Raw genomic sequence first — 22,187 nt, 5'->3', positions numbered from 1 at the left:
GCCAGGGTGGGGATCCTGCCCAGAAAACAAGTGACAAGATAAGAGTGCTCTGGGTTTAGAAACTCAGAACTAAAGCGTCTACATCAGCGAGTCCTGGAAGGGACAGAACTGATCCTTTCCTGGACGGAGAGACAAGGCAAGACGCCGATGGTGACGGCTCTGCCTGAAGAGGCGTGTCGTGCCACATCTGTGCAGGGACAGGTCCAGGGCCCCTTCTAACAGGCACCCCCGTTGGTGTTCCCCTGGGCCAATCAGGGTGCCCGCTGGGGCAGGGGAGCCCGACACACCTCAGACACCTGTCCCGCCTCAGAACTCCCCGGAAACGTGACGTCCACTGGAAACGTGCATAAGGCACTAAAACCCAGCACTCGGCTTCAGACATCAGGGGTGAGGTTCAGAGAACACACTGTCGCTGGTCTGTGGAGTGAGTCCTGCCTCAAACAGCATCAACAACTGACTGAGAACAATGCCTGACCCTGCGGCTCCGAGGCCACGACAGCCCCCACACAGACCCCACAAGCCGGCAGGCGACAGCCACTGGGGCCCTGGGTTGTGGGGCCAACCCCTCGCCCCATTCCTCTGCCTTTCCGGAAAGGGCTCAGTAAAGAGAAGCCGAGGCAGGGGGCGACCCCTCCCCAAGCCCACCTGCCCCCATGGGCAAGGCCCAAAGCAAATGGAGCTGGTTCCAGTCCCCTGTGGGCCCCACCCCCGCACGCAGTTAACACAGCCCCTGACCCTGTTCCCGCAGGCCCCAGGCGGGGCGGGGCCTCAGCCTCCCTGAACTCTGACCTCCAGCTTTCCAACTGACCCGGCATCGAGTACAGCTTCCTCCAGCTGCCTGCAGAACAGCACTGTCTGCACTGAACCCTGACCCGTGACATTCTTTGGGCGTTGGTTATTTCTGTCTTTGTTCTCGGAAGGAGGAAGCACCGAATCCCCTGGCCTCCACCGCACACCCGGCCAGCCTGGTGCCCCCTCCACGTACCTGATCACCGTCGTCGGCGCCTTTTCTTCCTGGCGAGCAGCGGCCGGGTCTGTGGGCCCCTTGTCGGCGTCTCCCGGCCACCTGGGTTTCCAGTCTCTGTCGGGGGCTTTGATCTGCAGGTTGGGTGGTCCCCGCCGGACACGCTTTCGAGGCGACTGTGCAGAAAGGGGAGCCAGGCTGTCACACGCGATGTCACCCGTCGGCCCCAGAGCCGCTGCTCCCGCGTTCGGCCCGCACCCACCTGCCGGCAGCACGCCCTGGCCGGGGCCCGCGACCCAGAGGAAACTGGCGTCATCTAACAGTCCAACAGCAGCGCTTGCCAGGTTTTTCCACTGGGGACACCGTACACCGGCAAGCGCAGCCCCGGACGGGGGCTCAGAGCCGCACCACACCGCGCAGGGCGACGATGAGGAAGGGCTGGGCGCGGGCCCGGGGCAGGGAGCAGCCCACCGCAGCGGCTCCAAGCCGTCCACCCCCACCCCCGAGGCCACCCCAAGGCTGCGGGAAAGGGGCCGCCAGGGGTACACTCAAGGGTGGGCGACGGGGGACCCGATCTGCGTCCTACTCTGGGGTCAGAAGCCCGTCTCCACGTACCATCCCAGGAACACCCAAGCAGGTTCTCATTCGAGGACCCTCTCCCCGTGGCGGACCCGGCCTTGCCCCATGTCCCTGCGCACAGACGCAGGCTCCATCTCCAGCTGCCTCCCGGGGCACGAGTGGGCGCGCAGGAAAAATACCGCTCTGCACCTCGCACACGCACAGCACAGGCTCCGAGCCCACCTCGCACAGGCTCCGAGCCCACCTCTCACACACACAGCACAGGCTCTGAGTCCACCTCGCACAGCTTCCGAGCCCACCTCACACACGCACGGCACAGGCCCTGACCCACCTCACACATGCACGGCACAGGCCCTGAGCCCACCTCGCACACGCACGGCACAGGCTCCGAGCCCACCTCTCACACGCACAGCACAGGCTCTGAGCCCACCTCGCACAGGTTCCGAGCCAACCTCACACACGCATGGCACAGGCCCTGAGCCCACCTCGCACACGCACGGCACAAGCTCCGAGCCCACCTCGCACAGGCTCCGAGCCCACCTCTCACACGCACAGCACAGGCTCTGAGCCCACCTCGCACAGGTTCCGAGCCCACCTCACACACACACGGCACAGGCCCTGAGCCCACCTCACACATGCACGGCACAGGCTCTGAATCCACCAGGCACACAGCACCTCGTATCACCAGGTTCTCAGAGGTGTCAGCCCACTTCCCTCCTAAGCATCCCATCCCTGACAGGTCACTTTCTGGGTTCTCTTGCTACCCTGGCTCTGAATCTCCATGGCAACCCTCTCCTCCTCCACCACCCCAATGTCTAAGCATGGGAGTGCCAGGGTTCAGGCCCGATCACTTCTTCCAGCCTGTCTGGACGGCACACATCCTCCACAGGTAGAGACCCCAGAACGTGTCTACCCTGCCCTGACCTCTCTACACTCCGACCCTGCTGCCACGCCACCCATTTGCCAGCTCTGCGGACGACCCCTGGGGCGCAGTGGTGCAGACCCGCAACAGGGAGCCCAGGTTTTCTCACTCCACTTCCTGCCCGCCTTCACTGGCACCATCCAAGTCCTGAGGGGTTGTCCCCGACCACCCAGGCAGCTGTGCTTGCCCGGTCCCTGCTGCCCAGCCCTGAGGGTCCACGTCATGCTGTCTCACAGACTCAGAAGAGTTGCCACAGTTAAAATCTCCCCATGCTCATGATGGAAATCTCCAGTGCTGCCTTGCACGCAGGGAACGGCAGGGCCCGAGCTGATGCCAAGCCTGCCCCCCTGCACGACTCCCACCCCTTCCTGGAAGCAGCTTCCTGACTGGGCCAAGGTCCTTTCTTAAGGGCCTACCCATGAGCTGATTCTTTCCACCGAAACCCTGTTATCCCCAAGCACGGCTGCTTCTGTCCTGCAGATTTCACGCTCAGTGCCCCACCCCCAAGAGGCCTTCACTGACCGCTCAGGACCTGCCTGCACAGCAGTTCCTTGGTGGCACCAGCCCTTCACCTTACAGAACTTACACCAGTGAGTCACTGTGCATCTGTCTTTGCTGCTGGCCAATACCTCCCTCCCCTACCAGCTGCCCGGCTCCATGACATCAGACAAGGTCTGTATTACACATCACCACACAGCTAACACAAGAGCTGGCACACAGTGGGCGTTCAAAGAGAGCAAAATAGTCCTCTTCCCATGTACTCAGTCCAGAATGAGTGACTGTGACGTAAAAACACAAAACAGACGCAAGAGGAAACAATTCTCCTCAAACTGTTTGAAATGTTATTTGTTTTCCACGAATGACTTGAAATCCTCCGCAGTTACAAGTCCCTCTGTGGTCTTTCAAACATACCTGAGATATTGCTGGCCGGTGTGCGGGGTTCGCATCTGCCTTCTGAGGAGCTGGTAAGACAGGTGGGTTTGCCGGTTTCAATCCGGGGATTTCTGGTCGCATATTCTGTTCTTCGGATAACTTGACACTCGGGGCTAGACGGGAAAGTATACCTTATCATACAATATAACATAAAGCCTAAAACTTAACATGCTTCACAAGAAGCATCTGGACTGGTGTTATTCATTATAAAACAACATCATGACACCTCAAAAACCCATTAAAAAAAAAAAGTCATTTAACTGAACTCAAAAAGGAGCAAAGAAAATCAAATATTTTTGAAAGCACTTGGCAGTCTTCATCCTTACTAACGACACTCAAATACTTCACCTTAATCTTCTCCAGCCCAGATAGTACAATACGCTCATAAATATAAAGTTCATGTGGGCAAACTAGCAGCTCTTTAGCTGTCTTCCTAAAAGAAATAATCTTAGAGACAAATCAGAAGCGAGTCTCTACATCCTTAACAGAACACTGTCTGGCCATTTCCAAACATGCACTAACGAGTATGAGGAAATGAAGTGTTACTAATTTTGATTGAGCATTTAACCTCATGCCCAAAATGTCTGCATGAGAGGATACACACACCAGCGATCAGACAGCATCAAACGAACACCTAAGTTCCAGCCATGTAGTTAAAAAGCAGCTCTCTGTTTCTTTCTCTTGATTTCTTCCCAACTAACTCCCATTTAGGCTCTCCTGGAGCTCTTCACAGATTACAAGACCTTTACCTAGTCGATCCTCAACGCTAGTATCATTTTAAGGTCGGAGAAGCTCAGATACCTTCCCAGTGGTTGGCTGTGTTGATGCAGGAAAGGAGCCCACAGATAACTAGAAACGCAGCGAGGGAGAGAATGACATTGTGCTGCAGTTGTGACAGCTGCTTCCATTTCTAAGGATGGGAAAAAGGAAGGGCAATTTTACACTCGGGCGGAACTGGAAATCTCTTCAGGGGTCACACAGGACGCTGAGTAACTCAGGAAAACCCAGGGTTCAGTGTCCTGCTCAGTGACACACTACGGGGGACCTAACGCCCCGGAGCCGGGAGGTAAGTCCCGCAGGGCGGTGGGGGGGGGCGGCCCTGCACCTGCCGGACGCGGACGGGCCCGGGCCCGGGAGTCCTGAGGCGGCAGGGGACCCGCGCGCGGCCACGGAGCCCGGAGGAGCGGCCGGGGCCGACCCTCCCCGAGGGGCCCTTCCTCCCGCGACCACCGGCCCGCAGGGCGGGGGCAGCGCGCACAAGGAGGCCGCCTCACCCTCCACCACGAGCGCCGCCGCGGGCTCTTGCTGTCGTCATAGCTCTCGCCGAAGCTCAGCGTGACCGAGGTGAAGTCCCGATGCGGCGGCGGCGGCGGATGCATGGCCGCGGCGGCGGCGCCCGAGCACGCCGTCCACTAGCTGCGTCAGGAGGCCCGACTCCGAGCGGGAGGCAGACCTTCCCTCCGCCGACACCCGCGGGCGGCTATGGCAGCGCCGTACAGACCCCGCCTTGCGCGCCGCGCCGCCAACGCGCCTGCGCCGCCCGATCGCACCCTACTGCGCCTGCGTCTTCTGAGCCACGGCCTACAGCGCCTTCGCTAGAGCGCCGCGACTTGCGACCCCCAATGCGCCTGCGCCGTGAACACGCCACGCATGCGCCGACCTCCTCCGAGCGCGGCCGTGGCCATAGCAACTCGGCAGCCGCGGCTCCGTCGGTGGGCGTGGCCTCCTCCAGGCTCCGCCCCCTGTCGCCCTCTGTCGGGTCCGCCCTGGGGGTGCGGCGTCTGCGCGTCCCTCAGCCCCGAAGGGCCCACTTGGGCCGGGTCCCGGCGGTCCTGGCGCGCGGCCTCTGGGCCTCCCGCGTGCCCGGAAGCGGGGGAGGAGCCCGGCTGGGGAGGGGGCGGCCGGCGCCGCCACGTGGGCAGGGTCCAGGAGCTCCGCGCCTCGGTGCCGGCATCGCGCGCGCGGGGCTGCGGCCGCGGAACGGGGCCCCTCGGCGAGCGGCGGGGCCGGGCCTGCGGGAGGGCCACCTGGCCGCGCGCGGAGAGGCCCCGGTCGTCGGCTGCTCCCCGGCAGGCTGCCTTCCCGGCAGTCGGGGCGTCCGCAGGCTCGCCTGTCCCTGCACCTCCTGCTCAGCACCTCGGCTAGCCTGAGCCTGCCCCAAAGGGCCTCCCGCCTTCCCTCCGGCCCGCGGCTCCGAGGTCTCTGCCTTCTTTTCCCACACACGGCGGGGCCGGGAGCCCGGAAACACCAACAGCCCTCCGCACAGCCGGTTCCCTGGGGCAGGACGTGCAGGAGGACCAGGCCCCAGACTCCAGGCAGAGGAGCTCATTGAAGGGGCAGATGCCGGGCCGGCCCAGGGTTCCAGCCCACCAGGTCACGTCAGGCCTCGGAAACCCCGGGAAAGGGCCGGGCAGGGGTTCCAGAGAGATCTCGGACTTAGGGTGGAAAACCCAGCTGCTCTCCCCTTGTTCTGGTCAACACCACGGCTGTTTGTGGGAGGTGCCCTGTATTCTGTGGAAAATCAAGACTTCAAGCTGCCCTTAAGGCTGAGCTGCTTCGTCAGTGGGCTCAGGGCTTAGGGAGCTCTCGGCGGTGACCCCACTGACCCACACACGGGACGGACGACTCGGAGTGCTGCACCCATATCCACTTCCAGGGCTCACGCTGTACTGTCACTGTGGGAGCCACGGCCACGGGGGACAGTGGTGAAGGCACATAGTATACGGGACTCCCCGACAACCCCTCAGCAACGCCATATGACACTGTAATTCATGTACACAGTTTAAGAAAGAGCTGTTCTAAAAGTTTACCCAGCTAGCTGTACTTGTACGAAAAGAGGTTTGCACAGTTGTTCCAGTTACGGCAACAAGCAGCAGCTGGGGGTCCCGCGAGGGGAAGCCGGGGAGAAAGGCACAGGCACACGGCTGGGTCCTGAGGTTTCAGGAGGGGGGCCGGCAGATGCGGTCGGCGTGTGCATCGTCACCCAGGCCAGCTCTGAACATGGGGAGCCGCGACCCCAGCCAAGCCTGGCCCAGGTGTGACAACACGGCCTCCGTCCCCTCCATGCTGCTGACCGCACCTGACCACCATCAAGATGTCCCCCTCACCCTGGGAGGAGTGATGGTGGTGAGGGGAGACCCTCCATGTGGGGTGTGGGGGCCAGGGTGGGGGCAGGGCTACGGGACAGCGTGGGTGAGCGTTTCACGTGGGGGACGGGGTACTCCTGTGTCCCCTGATAGGAAGACAGGTGCGATCAACGGGGGCCAGACCCAGAGGGCAGAGTCAGCCGGTGTCCCCAGCCCCGGCAGGGCTGTGGGGGCGCAGGGAGGGGTCAGCACCGAGACCCGCCCAGCACCAGGTAAGGAGGCCGCGTCCCTCCCGGAGAGCAGGTGAGAGTGTGAGCACCAAAGTCCGTTAAAACTGGGAGACGGAAAAGGCAGAGGAGGGCGGCTTCGGAGCCCAGGGCTCAGGCTGCCACTTCCTCAGGACCCCACAGCCCGGAGAGGAGCCAAGGGCAGGCCTGGCCCCCCAAGGCCCACGATTGTCCTGTATCCAGGAGATGAGTGACAGGACAGTCACAGCCCGCAGGCAGTGAACAGCTGTGTTCCTTCTGTGTTTCTGGGCCGGAGACGCTGAGCAGCGAGGTGCCCTTCTCTGAGTCCTGCTCAGAACTGTGTCCCGGCCCCTGCAGGTCTGGAGTGGACCCTGCAGCATGTCAGGACCCCTGGAGTAGCAGTGCCCTGGCCTGGTCCACGTCCAGGATCAGGGGGGACTGGAACTCCCTCTCGTGCAGGTACATCTCCAGGCCCTGGAAGTAACCAGGTCCTCATGGCCTTGTGTCCTTGGTGCCCACACCCCCTCCCGCTGCCCCAAGGAGCCACATCCCCCAGGACGGCCCTGGGTTAGCCTGGGGCCAGGGAGGAGCAGCGCAGGAAGATTCTAGGGCCAGGAGACCAGAAATGAGGCCTGCTGAGCTGGGCCGAGCAGGGTCCCAGCAGCCTCACCAACAAGCTCGCCCAGCCCAAACCCCAGACCCCAGCCCCGGACCATCCTTCCCACCTGGCCCGTCCCCTGCATCCTGGATGGCCCCCTGGGATCAGAGCCCATTTCCCCCCCTTGGTAAACTGAGGCATGGCTGTGATTTCTCTATCCGAGCACCTGCTGTTCCCCAAGCATGCAAGCCTGACTCCGGAAAGCCCCGGAAGGACACACGCTCTCACCTCTCCGGAATAAGACACCAAGGGTGAAATCTCACAGATGGCTGGAGGGTCCTCGGTTTCTGGCAGGCTGGGCGGGAATCCACTTGTTAGCACCATCTAACAGGCCTGCCGGCACCCCCTTTCCCAGCCCTGCCCCGGGGGAGCCGAGCTGGCACCAGAAGCCGAGACACCGGACACGGTGCAGCCCTGCCCAGACCAGACGGCTGAGCTCAGCCCTGCTGCCTGCATCCTCTCCACAGCTCCTCCTGCCCTGACAGCCACAATCCGGAGCAACCTGCCCTGGCCCCAGCCCCAGTCCAGGCCGCAAAACAGCCTCAGACGCGTCCACGCAGGGCGGGGGCAGCCAGGCTCAGAGAGCGACTGCGGATGATCGGAGAGAGCAAAACCTAAGCTTCTCCTCTTCCCCAGCCCTGGCACGCCAGCCCCGCCGGCACCCTGGGCAGACTCGGGGGGTCGGTGAGTGGCTGGTCACCCTACAGGCCCAGCCCCCACCCCCACTCGGGCAGCCGCAGAGCTGGGGTGGCCCTGGGACGGGGTGGGCCGGCTCACCCGGGCAGCTCGGGGAGCTGGGCCCCATGCACATCCAGAAAGTGGGCACCTGCCCGCAGGGCCCAGCGGTAGTGCTGGGCCAGCAGGGCCCGCCGGGCCGTGGTGGGGGTGTCCCTGGCCGCAGAGTCCGCGTTCTTCAGCGGCGAGAACTCCTCCTCCCGCGGCACTTCGAAGGCAACGAAGTTCCTGGTGGGGGAAGGGCTGGCGGCCAGGTGACCCGGAGGCCCCTGCCTGGGGGTGGGGGGGAGGCTGGCTGCCCCACTCGGCCTCCCCGGGCCTCTGCCTCAGAGCCCCCCAGGGCTGCCAGAGCCCCTTCAGGACGGGCACTCCCTTCCATTCCCACCAGCCAAATGGCCAGGCCCCGGGGCCACCCCACATCCAGCCTGGGAACTCCCCCTAACCCTAGGCCAGGAGCTGATGGGGGTCCAGGAGATAGCACCGCAGTCCCCAGAGCCCACAGCCCCGAAGCACCTCAGTGCCCCCGAGGTTCCCTACACTGGGTCCCACCCCACCCCGGTAGACGGCCACCTCCCAGGGGCAGAAGCACTCTCGGGCCTCCCTGAGACAGCCCGGGGAGGGGGCCCCCCACCACGCCAACCCCCACCCCCCTGGGCCTCGGAACCCACCACCAGGCGGGGGACAAAGGAGGAAATAAATTATTCTTGTTACTCACTTAGCAAACGGGAACACGTCAAACACAAACTTCTCCATCTTTATTCCATTTGGTTTCAGCGGCTTTACCAGATTCCCCTCCTCATCCACGTACGGGACCTTCTTGACAGCCACATGTGGCTCCAGCAAGGGCTCGAATTCTCTGGGAGGACAGGAGGACGGATGGGAGGCACCCAGGGCCGGGCAGCCCCCTCTTGGAGCGTGCAGGCCAGGCGAGCAGTGGACAGGACAGCCCACAGGAGGCAGTGGGAGCCAAGGAAGGTCTCTGGGGAGGGCAGCAGGGCAGCTCCCACCTCCAGCCCATCCCCAGGCCTGGGGAGCCAAAGCAAACCGGCAGCTGGAAACCACCAGGGGCAACGGCCGTGGAGGAGCAGGCCTGCTGCAGGCCCTTCCTCCAGGCCGGTGGCCCAGTGTGGGGTTCTCCTGCACCACGGGCTCGTATAAAGGCAGGTGTCTTCCGTGACCCACCTCCGGCTGCCCCACTCCTCCCGTCACTGTAGCTTATCTGGCCCCGAGTCTCCACTGCCCCACGCCTGCCCCCGGGCTGCCCACCTGCAGATGGTCTGCAGGAAGCCTCGGGTGAAGAAGTGGTTGCAGATGTTGCCCGCGTTGTAGAGCAGGCCCCCGTCTGGCGCCCGCTGGCTCGCCGTCTGGGGGCTGATCTCGCTGTACTCCACCACCTGGGGGACTCCGTCCACCTGGCACACCACACCCACGGGCTCCTCGGGGCAGGCCTTCCCCACCACCTGCAGACCCGACAGGGCTGGGTTCAGAGGGGCGGGCGGGTGGGCTCAGCCGGGGGGCTGGGGGAGGGGGCTCACCTTGGCACCGCAGTCGGCGCCCTGCAGCACGCAGAAGCCGAGGAAGACTGGGTCGGGCAGCCGCACCAGGATGTTGTCCACGCAGTACACGTGCACGAGCTCCACTCCCCGGCGAGCCATGTCCTCCAGGACCTGGTGGTCAGCCAGCGCCTGGTACAGGCCCCCGTTGCCATCTGCACAGGGAGGAGGGACGGGCCCGGGCGCGGGCTTGGCCAGGCCACACTGGCTAGTGCCGAGGAGGCTGGAGGTTGGGGAGGCCCCGGGGGCCCCACCACCCTGTGTTCGCACATGGGGACTGAGGCCCGGAAACAAGCAGTGACCACTCCCGGACCACGTGGTCTCCCACAGTGCCCCCAGGCCTGGGGCCGGGTCCCCTCTGGAGACCGGACTGTCCAGGTTTCCCGGGGTGGGCCCGTACCTGGGGCCATGGCGACCTTGTCTTTCCGTTCCAGGATGACCCGGCCATCGAAGCTCACTGCAGGCAGCAGGCGCTGCTCAAACATGACCACGTTGGCAGGGTCCAGGCGGAAGAAGTTGTGCTCCTTGAAGAACTCGGCAGTGGGACCCAGCGTGAACTCGCTGGTCATGATGTACCTGCAGGGGGGACGCGGCTGAGCCAGGCTGGCTGACGGGGGGTGGGGGGTGGCCCCTGGAGCAGGCCGCCTCCGTGCAGGGTGCCCGGCATCCATCCTCCATGGAGGTGAGGCTGGACTCTGGCCAGGCCAGTGCTGGGAGCTGGGGCTCTGTCAGCTCAGGGTGCGATGATGGGCAGGTCTGGGGCTCCGTGGGGAGGTGCGGGGTCAGAATGGGGCCCACCAGGGCACGGTGCAGGGGCTCCCGTGGCGCTCGCTGGCCAGCTGCTCCACCCGCCGGATCCGTTCCGCCTGCAGCTGGTACAGGGTCTTCTGGCTGGGCAGCCCCACGCGGTACATGCCCTTTGGGTAGGTCACGCCCAGGCGGGTGCCCTGGCCCCCGGCCAGCAGGAGCACAGCCACCTTGTTCAGGGCGATCTGGCGGAAACCTGGGGGGTCATGGGGCACCATAAGGGGTGAGTCTGGGATGGGCCCACAGCCACCCCCTTCACTTCACAGCCAGCCAGACCTGGGCCCAGGGCTCTGCAACTTCTGAGAACCCCCCACGCCTGACCTTGTCCCACTCTTCAGGAGGTGTGGGGAGCACCCCCTGGGGAGCACCAGGGGGGAAGGGGGTTCAGGCCTGCACAGAGGCCCCCTCCACGAGCACCCACCACATTTCCAGGTCCAGAGGTCAGGGGTGCCCTGGGCAAGGGATCCCTGGCACCGCGTGGGGCTGGGCAGGGGCCCTCCAGGTGGGCGCAGGACTAAGACCTCCCCTCAGGGCACGCCGATCCGGGGAGCAGTGAGGTGGGCTGAGCTGTGAGAGGTGGGGGGCTGCGCAGCCCACCCTCGTCCACGCGAGCGGGGACCGGGGACAGACCACGGACACAGCAGCAAAGCGAAGCCAACTTCCGCGGGTCCCGGGCCCCCGCCCCCCGGCCCAGCAGCCCCCGCCCGCCGCACCTTCGTCCTCCCAGCGCCGCCGCGTCTCGGGGTCCGCGCGGCTCGCGCTGCCCACGCACTCGGGGGGCAGTGGCCGCAGGCGCGCGGCCGGGAAGGGTGGCGGCCCGGGGGCGCGCGCGCTGGCCGCGGCCGCGCGCCGGCAGTGCTCGCGCAGCGCGTCCGGCTCCAGCTCGGCCAGCTCGGCCAGCAGCGCGGCCCGCGGCCCCGGCGCCAGCTCGGCGCAGAAGCGCAGGAGGTGCTCCTGGCCCGCGCGCTGCAGCCGGCCGCGCACCGCCCGCTCCGAGGCCATAGCGCCGCCGCCGCCCGCCCGGTGGCCGCTCGTGACCCGCGCTCCGGCCCGTCACGGGACCCGGTCCCTGGCGCCCGCCCCGCCCCGGCCCCCAGCCGCCCGCCCCCGGGGCCGCCCCCTCGCACCCGCCCCGCCTTGTCCACGTCCCGGCCCCGCCGCGAGGGAGAAAGGGCGGCTGGGACACCGGCGGGGACCCGCGCTGTAACCCCCGGGGGTGCCGGGGGCAGTCGGAGGCCCGGGGCCGTCCCTGCTCGGGTTGGAGCCCGCCGGTGGGGTGCCACGTTTGCCGGAGGTAGGGGCAGTGTCCAGGGGCACAGGGAAGAGGCCAGACTCGCGCTGGGGCCGTGGCTGTGGGGGTGGGAGGACCCAGCCAGATCCCCCTGGACGCGGTGCCTGATGTCACCTCCGTGGGGAGTCGCCACACCCACATCAGCCACCCTGAAGGCTGCTGGCAGCCCCTCCCCCTGCCTTGCTCCTTATCTTGGGCCATCTGGCTTGAAAATACCTTGCTTCCTTTAAATTCACTTGCGAAAACTATGTAAGAGTAGCTGAGGCCACTTGGGGACTAAACTGTCTTTTACAAACCCGTTTTGTTAAGTTTGAAAGCAGTACACACGCACACAGGCTCGGGCTCCCGGGCCTGCTCCCTGCTAATCTCCAGAGCAGCCGGGCCTTCTGCAGGCAGGTTCCCCTGAGCACCCCCTTTCTGGGTTGGGGGCAGTTTCCTGGGCCCACGGGGCCCACAGTCACTTCTTCTGGACCTGAAAGGGGTTGTCCTTCCCAGGATGGTCTCGGGCTGCCTCCAGGCCTTTGCACTTGCCAGTCCCCTGCTGGGCCTCTCTTCCCCAGGAGCACGTGTCACCTTCCTGGGGAGTTCCTTCCTGGTAGTGGGAGCTGAGAGCACTGTCCCCTCCTCCACATTCTCTGCAGCCTGATCCCCCATGAGGAGTTCATCTCCACAGGGCAGATGTCGTTCGGGTCACAGCTCTGCCCTAGTCTCTTAGATCAATGTCCCACATGTCGCAGGCTTGGTAGATGTTTGTTGACTGAACAAATGAGCACTGGGTCCCAAGCCCAGCAGCGTGCCTCGGCCATAGCAGCTGCTCAGGGAGCGCTCGCTGAGGGAATGCACGGTCTGCTCTGCTCCAGTAGTTTCTGGAGATGGAGGGGGGGTGGGGGCACCGATGGAGGCTGAGGGGAGCCCGGCAGACTCCAGGCCCAGGCCAGAGTCCGTGAGGATCCTTATCACCCTGCAGGGCTGTCACAGGTGTGCACAGTGACCTTGAAGGCAGGTGGCAGGAGATGGCAGTGTGAGGGCAAGACCTCTGGATGCAACTAGGGCAGGAAGACCCCTGAGTCCAGCCTCAAAGTGGGGGTGGGGCTGAGATCAGAATGCTTTGGAAAATAGGCGCCTGCGGGGTCAAAAAAAACTGGACTGACGCCCTGGGAGATGGGAAGGAAGATAGGTGGGGGTGTGGGCGATGACCTCCCGGGCCACCTGCTAAGCGCAGGTTTGTGGCCATGGAGCCTTTGCCCCAGGGCCTCATCCGAGGAGTTCAGGGGAGCAGCTGCCTCCCCAAGGAGCTCCAGCCTCGGCACAGTGGGAACCTAATTATAGCTGGGGTGGCTGCCCCGAAGAGAAGGACCGGGGCTGCAGGGGGCCCCACCTAGTCTGGGGCTCAGGGAAGACCCCAGGGGTGATAGCAATAGGAGGAGCCAGAGTTGCGGAAGGTCATGAGGCTGAGGGCAGGGGGAGGAGGGAGTGGTCTGTGTTCAGAACTGAAGGACAAGGGGCCACACCCGAGTCCCCCGCCCACAGGCAGGCCAGGTCTGGTGTCTTCTACACTTCTCTACCTCCTCCTCGTGGGAAGGCCCGTGGCCCAGTGGCCAGATGGGGGCCGGAGCCCCTGTGCTGCCCACTCAGGGCTGGCCTGTCTCCCTCCCAGCTGGGGCTGAAAGACCCCCTGACCTCCATGCAGTGTGCTCGGGCTCCCAGGGCCCTTGGTCTGGCGTGGGGGCTGCTGACCCCACTGTCCTGAGCTGCGACCGCATCGCCACTGCCCGCTGCACCTGCACAAGCCTCCGCTGGCGCTCCCCTCCCTCGGACCACGCCCTGGCTCCGTGTCCCACCCGAGGGTGGCGTTCCCACTGCAACCTCCCAGGACGAGCTTTCCTGTGCCGTCCACTGAGAGCCCTGCCCTGACCCCAGAAAGCGCAGTGACCCATGGGGTGATGCCCCATCAACCCACTGCTTTAAAGGTCGGGGTGTCTCACTGGCCCTCCAGGGGACGGTTCTGGTGTCTGAGAGCTTTTGAAGGTGCCCAGCGCTCAGCCCGGGGCACAAGGGAGGGGGAGGCTGGCAGCAGGTGGCAGGGGGAGACCCCAGCACATGCAGGAAGGCGGTCAGTCAGCTGCCACTGAGGTTGGGCAAGCAGGGATGGAGCAGGCTCTGTGGGGTGACTCCACACTTGGGCACACGGCCTCTACGTACCCCCCACCCAGACTCCTCACCAGGCAGGAGCCCCGACTTGAGGGTGGAACCCCAGAGGAGCAGTGAGCCCAGGCCATTCCCTGGCGGGGGCAGCTGTCCCTACAGCTGGAGTCACTGCCCCAGAAGCCTTAGGGCCCAAGGACAGAAGCTCAGGTGGGCAACCGGGGCCTGCCAGAGAGGGGCTACACCTGCCTGAAGCCGTCTTCCAGGCACTGTGTCTGCTCTTGGCTGCGTTAGTCCTGAAGATGCACTATCTGCTTAGAAAGCGGGGACCACACACACTGCACGGGCCGTGGCACAGGGCAATCTGGGAAGACTGTGCAGGGAGGGATGGGGTCAAGGCCACCTGGAGGACGGGCAAAGGTGGAGGGTGGGCAGTGTCCTGGGCCGCTCCCTGGCTCCCGGAGGCCCTGCTTGCTCTAGCCACGTAGCCCTGGGATGGGATCCTGGAGCCCATCTCCCAGCTAAGTTGGGGCTGCCTCCCAGACTGCCCAGACGGGAACCGGATCCTGGCTAAAAGGCAGCAAGAGGCCCAGGGGGCCCAGCGGTCGCCGGGGGAGACCTCAGGAGGCTGGGAGCCCGGGCAGCTGCTGCAGGGGGCTCTCCCGCCACTCGAAGGGGCTGCAGCGAGACACTAGGGAGCCGAGGGGAGCAGTTTACCAGATGGGAATCGGGGGAGCTAGGAGAACGTGGCTTTGTCCTGCAGCGGGCAGGAAAGGCCAGACTGTCCCGTGGGGCCAGGGGAGGAGCTGGCGGCCGCGGGGACAGAGAGGACTCTGTGAGGGGAAGCGCCCAGTTGGCTGGAGCCCACGATCCTCTTGGGGCCCCCCTCGCGCAAGAGAAGGGGGGCCAGGGTCGGCCGGGGCCTGTGGCTGGGGGACTCTCAGCGAAGAAGGCCCAGGGGAGTCAGAGAGGAAAGGTGGGGCCCCTGCCGGGGCCGCGCGCCCCAGCCTTACCCCCGAGGCCACCTGGGGACAGGTTTCCTTAGGGCGCCAGGCCCCGCCCCTCGGAGAGGAGAGAGGGCGCCGGAGGGAGCGGGAGCCACCGGGAGGGTCGCTCCGGGCCCCTCCCCGCACCCCGCACCCCGCAAGGCCGGCCGGGGGCCAGAGGAGGGAGACCCCGCACCCCGCACCCCGCGGGCGGCCTCCGGAGTCCCGCGGGCCCGAGGCGGAAAGGAACGCGCGGGCCGCGGGCCCACCCCCGGCAGGAAAAATCAAACCCGGGCTGGCGGCCTCTCAGCCAATCCGGGGGGAGACGGGAGGGCGCCGGCCAATGGCGGCCTCGCATGCTAATGAGGACGGCCGCCGCCCGGAGGGCCCATTCGGAAAGCAGCAGCTATTGTCGCGGCCGCGCTGCCATTTCTCACCCGCTTCCACCGTCTTTCTCTGCCCTGTGGCTGGCGCTTGGAGCTGCTGACCGCCGTCCTCTGCGGCGAGCAGATCTGCAGCCCCATCCCAGGCTGGGGCCCCCATCTTGGCTCCCCTGCTTCTCACTGCTCCGCCCTCCCTCCCTGGGGCCGGGGGCTCTGGGTGTGGCTGGTCCCCAACGCAGGGTGGAGAGCAGCCATGTCAGCCGCCAGGGTCTCACAGTCGGGTTTGGGGTGTGCAGGCCTTGGGCTGGTGGTCTAGCCCTGTCCTGGCCCGACAGCCCTGTGCTGCTGGGTAGCTGCTGCACGTCTCCGAGGGCTGGATGTGGGGGTCGGGCCCGTGGCCAGCCAGGGTTCGTGCGGTCATCCCAGGGAGGTCAGAGAAGGGGCTGACGTGCTTGTGGGGCGAGCTCCAAGGCCCCCTCCAAGCCCCCAGCCCAGAGATCAGGCCCCACCTCCCACCGGGGGCTCTGGGTGCTCCCGGAGCTGGGCAGGGCCCCGGGGTGCAGGATGCTAGTGCGGGCCCACACGGGGACAGGGCTGTTTCCACCTTCTGGTCACCTGCCCCGTGCTGTCAGCCAGGGCCCAGGAGCTGCCCGGTGGGCTCTACCATGCAGACCTGGCCTGGGTGCCTTTGCCCTCTCGGCCCCTCCTGGAGGCAGCCTGGTGGGTGGGAGCGTGGAGTCTGGGCCCCTTGGAGCCACTCTGCCCCAGGCCCCCCAGCACGCACACCCGGACCCACTGCTATGGCCCTGGCCCCCGGGCGTGGCCCCCGAGGTGCTGGGGAAAAGGCTGGAGAGCTGAGGCCGCGCGTCCCATCCACACTCCCGGGAGGGCCTGCGAGGGGCCCCTGGGGAAGGCCCTCCACGAGGCTGTGACGTGGGCGGTGCTGTAGTCATCCCGAGGACACCCGGCTGTCCCCGGCAGACCTGCCCTGCACTTTTGCATTTTGCACCCACCGGGAGAAGTTAGGGCTCCAAGTAATTGGGAGCAGTTAGCACCTGGTGACCACCACCCAAGGCCCCTCATCCTTCGCCTGCTGCCTCCGGACCCCGCGATGCACCCTCACTGTCCCGGGTCAGACGAAGCCTCTGCCCTCACCGCCTGGAGGCCTGGGGGTGGGGGGCCGAGTAAACAGCAGCCTCCCCCCAGGAGGGGGAGCACAGCCGCTGCAGCCAGTGGGGACCGACCCCCAGCCTGGCCCTGGGCTCCACCGAGTGGCCCAGCGAGCATGGCCAGGTGGGTCGGGCCGTCTCCGGGATGCAGCCGGAGGCCAGGCGGGGCGGGAGGTGAGCCCGGCTGCCTCTGCTGCAGGTGCTGCGGGCTGGGGGGCCCCGGAGGCAGGCGCGGGGGCGGCCCGGCGGGCCCGAGGCGAGCAGCGGAGGCACACCATCACCAACGGCATCGACTGCGACCTGGTGAGTGGGCGCGGGGTGTCCCAGCCACCCCTCTGCCGGGGAGCCTGGGGCAGGGGTGCCGGTAGTTCTGAAGTCCCACCCAGGCTGGAAGCCCCTGGGGGTGGGCCCAGGGTCAGGCTTTGGGGAGACGGCAGCTTAGGGTGCCATGAACTGCCCCTGCCCAAGCCCACTCACGAGGGTCCTCTCGGCCAACGGGACCAGTGGCCAGCTCGTGGGGCAGGTGCTAAGCTCAGGGGGCACCTGAGGGCTGGACTGGGAGACCAGGACCCCTCCACACGGGAGGCAACGGGGCTGTTCCCCACACACAGGCTCCCACGGGGACAGACGTGCCTGCAGATGGTGCTGCTCTCACACACGCGCTGACACGTTTCTGCATCGCTCGTGTGTGCACGTCACTTCCTGCTTGTGGGTCCTTATGCATGTACATAGGTGCACACAGACATGCGCCTGCACACATGGGCGTATTGCATGTGTGAGTGGCGGGTGCATGTACTCCTGGGCTCAAATGCGCATGGTGGGTGTGCAATGCCCGGGTGTGCACACGCCTTGCAGTTGAAGCAGCTGAAGGAGCTGGGGCAGGAGCAGGAGGCGCTGCTTCAGGGGCTGGAGCTGATGGCACGGGGCCAAGGCTGGTACCAGCAGGAGCTGCAGCGCGTGCGGGAGCGCCAGTGCCGCCTGGGCCAGGGCAGGGCCAGCGCCGTGAGTGCCCCCGCAGAGGGACCCCACCCCACAAAGGGACCACCATTGAACCCCAGGCACCCCCACCTCTCCCAGGTCCCAGGGGCTGTTCCTTCCATCCCAGGGTCCGAGCTCCCTCCCCCCCAGCTCTAGGACTCCACACACACACACACCCCACCCCAGGATCTAGGGTGCCCTGGAGCAGACCCCCCATCAGCAGCACCCCTGGGCTCACCTCTGGGCTCTGAGCATTTTGGGGGACCCACCTGGGTCGGCCCTGCTCTCCAGCCAGCCCTTCCTTTCCTCCAGGACTTGGGGGCTGAGGGGAGCCCCCACCCCCTGGGGCAGCTGCTGCCCAAAGTGCAGGAGGTGGCCCGATGCCTGGGGGAGCTGCTGGCCGCGGCCTGTGCCGGCCCGGTGAGTGCCCACCCCGCATCCCAGCCCTGCTCGCCCTCGACCTGGCGGCTGCGTGGGCAGTGCCAGGCCAGCCTGACGGTGCCCCCCAACAGGTGCCGCCCCTGCCCTCCTCAGGGCCCCCTGGCTGGCAGCAGCAGGCCATCGCCATGCTGAAGGAGCAGAACCGGCTGCTCTCCAAGGTGAGCGGGGCGCCGGGGGGCCAGGGGCTGGGGCCCCGAGTGCCCGCCTGATGCTTGCCCACCCACCAGGAGGTGACAGACAAGAGTGGGCGCACCCAGCTGGAGCGGGAGAAGTCGGCCCTCATCAAGCAGCTGTTCGAGCTGTCCCTGATGGGGTGGGGGTGGGGGTGCCCAAGGACCCCACTAGGAACAAGCCCCTGACGCCAACGATGCTTTTTTTTTAAATCATCTTTTATTGTCAAATAAAACATATATACATAGAAATGATAACTTTCCAAGTGCAATTTAACAAGTAGTTAGAGAGCAAATTTCAAAAAATATTATAGGTTATGGTAATTTCCTTATTATGAAATATAGCATATATACAAAAGGTAATATCTTTCAAAATATGATTTAATAAGTAGATATATAGGAAATTTCCAAAGTCGTTATGAGTTATAATACCAAAATTTCAGTTATTTCCCTATTGTGAAATAGAACATATATACAAAAAGTATAGATTTCAAATTAAAATTCAACAAATAGCTACAGAACAAATTTCAAAAGATACAATGTGTTAGAGTTCAACCATTCCACTCCTTCCTTTCTAGCTATTACAGTACCCTAGCAGCTGAGAGAAAGAAAAGTGTATAAAGATTCAGTATTCATAATCCTTTGTTAAATTCCGTCTTGTCTGTTGCTCCCCCTTCCTCTGATTCAACTATTTTCCTGATCTTCAGGGATGTCCAGGCAGTGCCCACCCTAACCTGTTCATGTTGAAAGGGGAGTCACCTTTATGAGCATAGGGGATACATCTGGTTGATGTTGTTGAAGAGGCTGTTGCCTCTGGGTTTGGGACTTAGCTGACAGAGGAGCTCTCCAAAGGGTTTAAATCTCTGAGAATAAACTTGGTGAGTGAAATTTTTATAGAGTCCTAGATGGGGATCTGGATATTCTTGAGGGTTTTTGGGTCTACTGTTGACTTGGGCTTAGCATACTGTGGGCATTTCCATATTTAGGTGAAGCTTGCCTAGGAGTAACCTCCAGGACAGCCTCCTGACTCCATCCAAACTCTCCCAGTAACTAAAACCCCACCCCGTTGCCCCTCTTTCCCTCCCCTTTGGTCAAAAGGCATCTCAATCCCTCGATGCCAGGGCCAGGCCCAACCCAAGAATCCATGTCCCACGTTACCAGGGAGACTCACTCACCTGGGGGGTCCTGTCCCACGTCGGGGGGAGGGTGATGGATTTATTTGCCGAGTTAGACTTGGAGAGAGAAAGTTCACATTTGAGCAACAAAACAGGTTCTCTGGAGGTGACTCCTAGGCATAATTACAGGTGGGCTTAGCCTCCTCTTTACAGCCGTAAGTTTCACAAGAGAAACCTCAAGATCAAGGGCTTCACTTATAAAGTAGCGGGTTCCTAAGTTCACACAGCGTATGTTCTGTCCACGGTAATCCATCCCTATCTCACATTATCTTCACTTGTACAATCCTCATCACTCTACATATAAACAATTATCATGACACAAAACATCTCGTAGCTCCTGTTAGCTCTGTTATTTGTCCCAGTATTTGTGTCATACTAGTGTGGTATTCCTATTAATTATAGTCCCTAGTATGTAATATGTAGATATTTCCCATATACTTCTGTTGTCAACTCTCTGTGCTAGTGTCATACCTTAGAAATATATCATGCAAGCATCTATCTGTATTTATAGTGCTGATCTGTGGGAAACATGCCTTTAAACAACCCCTTTCAACCCTTTTCACCTTCAATACAGCTCTGATACTTATAATCCCATTAACAAACAATTGTCACCCCTATCCATTCCCATACCTTTGAATTCACTCTCTTCAACATATCTGAACATATTAGATTATCATTCCCCCTCCACTAGCTGCCGTCTATCGCTAGGTCCCCAATGTTCTGCATTATAAGGCATTGATTTTACATTTTTCAGATAGTTCACAGAAGTGGTAACATACAATATCTCTCCTTTTGTGTCTGACTTACCTCACTCAGCATTATATCTTCAAGTTCATCCGTGTTGCCAAATGTTTCAGGACCTCGTTCCTTCTCACTGCCGCATAGTATTCCATCGTGTGTATAGACCACATTTTGTTTATCCACTTGTCTGTTGAAGGACACTGGATTGTTTCCATCTCTTGGCAGTTGTGAACAGTGATGCTATGAACATCGGTGTACAAGTGTCTGTTCGTGTCACTGCTTTCAGATCTTCTGGGTACATACTGAGAAGTGGAATTGCTGGATCGTAGGGTAATTCGATATCTAATTTTCTGAGAAAACACCACACTGTCTTCCAGAATGTCTGTATCATTACACATTCCCACCAGCAATGAATAAGAGTTCCAATGACTCCACATCCTTTCCAGCATTTTTAGTTTCTTGTTTGTTGGATGGCAGCCATTCCAATTGGTGTGAGATGGTATCTCACTGTGGTCTTGATTTGAATCTCCCTAATAGCTAGTGAAGATGAACAGTTTTTTTCATGTGTTTCTTTTTTTTAGCCATTTGTATTTCCTCTTCAGAGAACTGTCTTTTCATATCCTTTTCCCATTTTATAATTGGGCTGTTTGTACTATTGTCATTGAGTTGTAGGATTTCTTTATATATGCAAGATACCAGTCTCTTATCAGATACACGGTTTCCAAATATTTTCTCCCATTGAGTCGGCTACCTCTTTACCTTTTTGACAAATTCCTTTGCAGTATAGAAACTTCTAAGCTTGAGGAGTTCCCATTTACCTATTTTTTCTTTCATTGCTTGTGTTTGGGTGTAAGGTCTAAGAAGTGACCTCCTAATACTAGGTCTTGAAGATGTTTCCTTACATTACCTTCTAGGAGTTTTATTGTGCTGTCTCATATTGAGGTCTTTGATCCACTTTGACTTAATTTTTGTATAGGGTGTGAGGTAGGGGTTCTCTTTCATTCTTTTGGCTATGGTTGTCCACTTCTCCCACCCTCATTTGTTGAAGAGACTCTTCTGTCCATTTCAGTGGATTTGGGGGCCTTATCAAAAATCAGTCAACTGTATATCTGGGGGTCTATTTCCAAACTCCCAATTCAATTCTATCGATCAGTATTTCTATCTTTGTGCCAATACCAAGCTGTTTTGCCCACTGTAGCTTTATAATACGTTTCAAAGTCTGGAAGTGTAAATCCTCCCACTTTGCTCTTTTTTAGGATGTTTTTGGCAATTCAAGTCCCCTTTTCCTTCCAAATAAACTTGATAACTAGTTTTTCCAAGTCTGCAAAGTAGGTTGTTGGAATTTTGATTGGAATTGAGTTCAATCTGTAGATCAGTTTGGTAAAATTGACATCTTAACAATATTTAGTCTTCCTATCCATGACTGGTACATTTTTCCACCTTTTTAGATCCCCTTTTATTTCTTTAGTTAAATTTTGTAGTTGTCTGTGCAGAGGTCTTCCATGTCCTTGGTTAAGTTTATTCCTAGGTACTTGGTTTTTTTGGTTGCTTTTGTGAATGGAATTTTTTTTTTTTTTGATCGCCCCTTCAGTTAGATCATTAGTGTATAGGAACATTACCGACTTATGTGCTTTAATCTTATATTCTGCCACTCTGCTGAATTTGTTCATTAGCTCAAGTAGCTTTGTCGTTGATTTCTCAGGATTTTCCAAATATAAGATCATATCATCTGCAATGACAGTTTTACTTCTTCCTTTCCAATTTGAATAACTTTTATGCCTTTTTCTTGGTGAGTAGCTCTGGCTAGAACTTCTAACACAATGTTGAATAACAATGGTGACAGCAGGCATCCTTGTGTCATTCCCGATCTTAGGGGGAAGGCTTTCGGTCTCTCACCATTGAGTACTGTGCTGGCTGTGGGTTTCTCATACATGCCCTTCATCATATTGGGGAAGTTTCCTTCAATTCTTACCTTTTGAAGATTTTTTTATTAATAGAGATGTTGAATTTTGTCAAATGCTTTTTTCAGCATCTATCAGGATGATCATTTGACTTTTCCCTTTGAATTTCTTAATATGTTGTATTCCATTGATTGATCTTCTTATGCTGAATCACCATTGCAAGCCAAGAATGAACCCCACTCGGTCATGGTGTGTAATTCTTATAATGTGCCTTTGGATTTGATTTCCAAGTACTTTGTTGAGAATTTTTGCATCTATATTC

At 60.9% G+C, this 22,187-nt stretch overlaps 3 protein-coding genes across 5 annotated transcripts in view; 1 reads left to right on the top strand and 2 right to left on the bottom strand.

Annotated features, from left to right (window-relative positions):
• Positions 1-4,906, bottom strand: part of MAN1B1 (mannosidase alpha class 1B member 1) — a 39,617-nt gene extending 34,711 nt beyond the window's left edge. The window contains exons 1-4 of one of the 2 annotated variants that reach the window (XM_037850885.1): positions 4,673-4,906; positions 4,200-4,308; positions 3,378-3,511; positions 986-1,140 (exon numbers count right to left, since the gene is read on the bottom strand). In XM_037850885.1, coding sequence (XP_037706813.1) covers positions 986-1,140; positions 3,378-3,511; positions 4,200-4,308; positions 4,673-4,777 — 503 coding nt within the window. In that variant the 5' untranslated portion in view covers positions 4,778-4,906. The remainder of the gene's footprint in view (positions 1-985; positions 1,141-3,377; positions 3,512-4,199; positions 4,309-4,672) is intronic. The other variant, XM_037850887.1, reaches the window with a different exon arrangement.
• A 1,291-nt stretch (positions 4,907-6,197) lies between these two features.
• On the bottom strand, positions 6,198-11,537 carry UAP1L1 (UDP-N-acetylglucosamine pyrophosphorylase 1 like 1). Of its 2 annotated transcripts, none has more exons than XM_037850888.1 (9): positions 11,199-11,537; positions 10,477-10,681; positions 10,079-10,254; positions 9,661-9,833; positions 9,392-9,585; positions 8,841-8,981; positions 8,168-8,353; positions 7,619-7,685; positions 6,198-7,206 (listed from the first exon to the last, which is right to left on the bottom strand). In XM_037850888.1, exons 1-9 carry the CDS (start codon positions 11,485-11,487, stop codon positions 7,114-7,116), a joined length of 1,524 nt encoding a protein of 507 aa, XP_037706816.1. In that variant the 5' UTR covers positions 11,488-11,537; the 3' UTR covers positions 6,198-7,113. The 2 variants fall into 2 exon arrangements, with proteins under 2 accessions (XP_037706816.1, XP_037706817.1); XM_037850889.1 differs by having other exon boundaries at positions 8,168-8,333.
• Positions 11,538-15,854: 4,317 nt separating this feature from the next.
• On the top strand, positions 15,855-18,283 carry SAPCD2 (suppressor APC domain containing 2). The gene is made up of 7 exons (XM_037850875.1): positions 15,855-16,121; positions 16,343-16,583; positions 16,659-16,762; positions 17,315-17,461; positions 17,750-17,857; positions 17,950-18,036; positions 18,106-18,283. The coding sequence occupies exons 1-7, from the start codon at positions 15,855-15,857 to the stop codon at positions 18,235-18,237; spliced, it is 1,086 nt and encodes a 361-aa protein (XP_037706803.1). The 3' UTR covers positions 18,238-18,283.
• The last annotated feature ends 3,904 nt before the right edge of the window (positions 18,284-22,187 follow it).

The sequence above is a fragment of the Choloepus didactylus genome, chromosome 10 (assembly GCF_015220235.1).
Source record: "Choloepus didactylus isolate mChoDid1 chromosome 10, mChoDid1.pri, whole genome shotgun sequence".
Taxonomy (NCBI): Eukaryota; Metazoa; Chordata; class Mammalia; order Pilosa; family Megalonychidae; genus Choloepus; species Choloepus didactylus.
This window is presented reverse-complemented; position numbering and strand designations above follow the sequence as displayed.

What these genes read in the sequence shown, in the direction of transcription:
- UAP1L1 (XM_037850888.1), bottom strand. Translation starts at nt 11,487, where the DNA reads ATGGCCTCGGAGCGGGCGGTGCGCGGCCGGCTGCAGCGCGCGGGCCAG. An exon ending in AGCCCCTGCACCGTGCCCTG is followed by an intron (nt 10,255 to 10,476) that starts GTGGGCCCCATT and finishes TCCCCCCTGCAG; the next exon opens with GTACATCATGACCAGCGAGT. An exon ending in CAAGGTCGCCATGGCCCCAG is followed by an intron (nt 9,834 to 10,078) that starts GTACGGGCCCAC and finishes CTCCCTGTGCAG; the next exon opens with ATGGCAACGGGGGCCTGTAC.
- SAPCD2 (XM_037850875.1), top strand. Translation starts at nt 15,855, where the DNA reads ATGCTAGTGCGGGCCCACACGGGGACAGGGCTGTTTCCACCTTCTGGT. An exon ending in GGCCCAGCGAGCATGGCCAG is followed by an intron (nt 16,584 to 16,658) that starts GTGGGTCGGGCC and finishes CCTCTGCTGCAG; the next exon opens with GTGCTGCGGGCTGGGGGGCC. An exon ending in ACGGCATCGACTGCGACCTG is followed by an intron (nt 16,763 to 17,314) that starts GTGAGTGGGCGC and finishes CACGCCTTGCAG; the next exon opens with TTGAAGCAGCTGAAGGAGCT.